This window comes from Nanorana parkeri, unplaced genomic scaffold, assembly GCF_000935625.1.
Source record: "Nanorana parkeri isolate BGI_ZX_2015 unplaced genomic scaffold, ASM93562v1 scaffold183, whole genome shotgun sequence".
In the NCBI taxonomy this organism is placed as follows: domain Eukaryota; kingdom Metazoa; phylum Chordata; class Amphibia; order Anura; family Dicroglossidae; genus Nanorana; species Nanorana parkeri.
In genome coordinates, this window is record NW_017306451.1 from 1204387 (window position 1) to 1207019 (window position 2633).

The following is a 2633-nucleotide window of genomic DNA, read 5'->3' on the forward strand; positions in this document are numbered from 1 at the left end:
CCTAAATAGTGGTGGCTGCATTCCATTTTTTTTTTTTTTTTTTTTTAAGGTTAAGAACATTTTCTGCAAGTACAGATACATACCTGTTGATAATGTAAAAAATCCTTTAACAGAGACCTTCCTATGTACTGAAGTAAAATTTCAAACAATGTTATCAGCTTTCCCAGCTATCTTATTGTTAATTACTAAGCCTGGTATGTTTGTAGTCCAAATCAGGGGAGCAACTTGATCGTCCCTAGATGCAGTATGATGAGTGAGGCTAGGTTCACACCTAGGCGATTCAGATGTCGAGCTGTTTTCGCACGTTTTCGATCACACGACTGTTCACTGTAAACCGCGCAGTTGCCGCGCGTTTTTCAATGCATGGAGATGTCTAGGGGACCCAAACCGTGCGACAACCGCCTGAAAATAGCTCCTGCACCTTGTAGCTTGACAAACCGCAAAGGTGTGAGCAGCCTTCATTGACTTCAATGTGAATCTGTGTTTTGCGTGATAAATCACCTAGGTGTGCACCGGCCCTGAGGGTTGTCACCCTAAGACAGGAAGTAGGATCATCAGGTAAGAAATAAAGGAACAAATCAATGCAGCCTTCACATCTAAAGACGGATAAGCTGCAGTTTCCTATAATTTTGTTTCTGGATTAACATACATTTTAAGTACAGGGTGGAATAGAATAGTGGCTGCATCTAGAAAATAAACCTGTTTCTTTTTCTGACAGAAAAAGACAAATGAAAGTGTAGAAAAACAAGGCCTGCACAATACAAAGCAGGAGCTGTGCTAATAAATCAGCTTCTGCTTCCTTCTCCCACTACTCTAAGATACTGTGTGTGGCTCATGTGAACAAACATAAATCCACAGCAAAACAATTATGAACACATACATACGGGATCACCCCAACAGTAATGGGACCTCTGGCAAAAACTTACTTTCCACTCCCCAAACACCAGTACTGTTTGTAAATATAATAGAAATGTGTCTCATAGGATCCACAAACGTCTCTAATAGATAGGAGCTGGATACAGTTAAACACAACAGTGACAATTATATTAGATGGCCTCCTGAGACCAAAGAACAGACTGCATACTTTAAAGCTCAGATATATAAAGCTTTCTGATGGCAATAACCAAGCATGTATACAGTCATATTACTCTGTCAGCAAAAAAAAAGCTTTCACTTACACAAAAAGAACAGACAGGCACTTTGTTAACCCAACATGAAGACTTAATAGTATTTTGAACCACCTGCCTGTTCATACAGAGATAAAAAGATCAGCAGTAATATTTAGTGGTGTATACATACAATCTTCTATTTGGTTTTGTAATAAATTTGATCCCTAGTCTGCAGAAAAACATATAATAGGGTAGGCTCTTACAGTCCACCTTAGAATAGTTTCAATAACAGCTCATATGTTGCATTGATGATACCCCAAGACAGAATGGATCTGTGATAGTTTAGATGGGCCCCACGGAATAGGTGGGTCAGTTTTCCATCACGTTCTGTCCATATGGTCATAAGGACTTTTCCAAGGGAGACAAATTCGCCTCCAATCTGCGACTGCATGCGGGCCTTCACCACATTCAAGGGGAAAAAGAGAAATCCCAACATGGCTCCAAGCAGTCCACCACAGATGAAATCATTGATCAAGTTAGCACTATAGCTTTTAGCTTCCGGCAAACACTCTTTGATTGGCTTGCGAAGACCAAAAAATAAAGCATTGCTTGGTCCATTGCGGACCAATATAGGAACGAAACCACGGTAATACTCCCCAAGTCCATAGGGCCGAAGCACTTTGAAGGCCTGAAAAGTATTAGTGAATCGATTGTGATGTTTGTAATCCTGCAGCAAAGTCTGAATTCTCTCAAAAGGCGTAAGTATGGCTTCTGTCGTTCCTGCAAGGATTGCTGCTACACTCTTTGTAACAATCTCAGGAGAATTTGTATGCCTTAGCAAAAGGCTGGAGAAGTCCTCATAAAGGCCAAACATCAGGGCGAGAGTTGTTGTTTTCTGCACCAGTGGGGGGAGTATCCCCCTGTACAAGTTGCGGATCCCATCCCTCTCTAGTTGTCTTATAGCATCTCTGGTTCTTAGTCCATACAGCTGTTGTCGGAAGAGCACTTTCTGGATGGGAAAGGTGATTGCAACGTTTGTAAAGGCAGCAAAGTAGCCACACACATAATGTTTACTAGTTCCTATAACTAGTTTATGACGCTTTAAGTCTTGCTTTGAATTGGAAAGGACCAAATCCCTTTTTTGCTTGTCACGCGCCTCTGAATCCATCTCAAATAAAAGGTGTGTGCTTAACCGTCACACAGTAAACATCAGGTTACCTAAAAAGCAAATAGAATTCAAAACAATTATTTAATATCTGCAGTAAATTAAAACCATGTTGTGTACAAATTAGAAGCTACTCAATATATCCAATTAACAATTTGTCCTCCCTTACTTGCAATGATGAAGCAGCTATTAAGTACCCAACAACCTGAAACACTGTGCCTGGGCCACCCCCTTTACTACATCTTGTAGACCTTACAGAAGCAGGTATGGGAAAGCTCTGGTTGCATATTGGGAGCTGAGCTCTTCTTCAGGATCTGTTAACCTAAAAACGTTCCAGTGTCACAACTAAAATAAATAAA

General features: G+C 40.6%; 1 protein-coding gene across 1 annotated transcript; it reads right to left on the bottom strand.

The window, feature by feature from the left end:
- Positions 1-1002: 1002 nt before the first annotated feature.
- Positions 1003-2322, bottom strand: SLC25A51 (solute carrier family 25 member 51). The gene has a single exon (XM_018555088.1). It carries the CDS (start codon positions 2275-2277, stop codon positions 1381-1383), a length of 897 nt encoding a protein of 298 aa, XP_018410590.1. The 5' UTR covers positions 2278-2322; the 3' UTR covers positions 1003-1380.
- Positions 2323-2633: the final 311 nt, after the last annotated feature.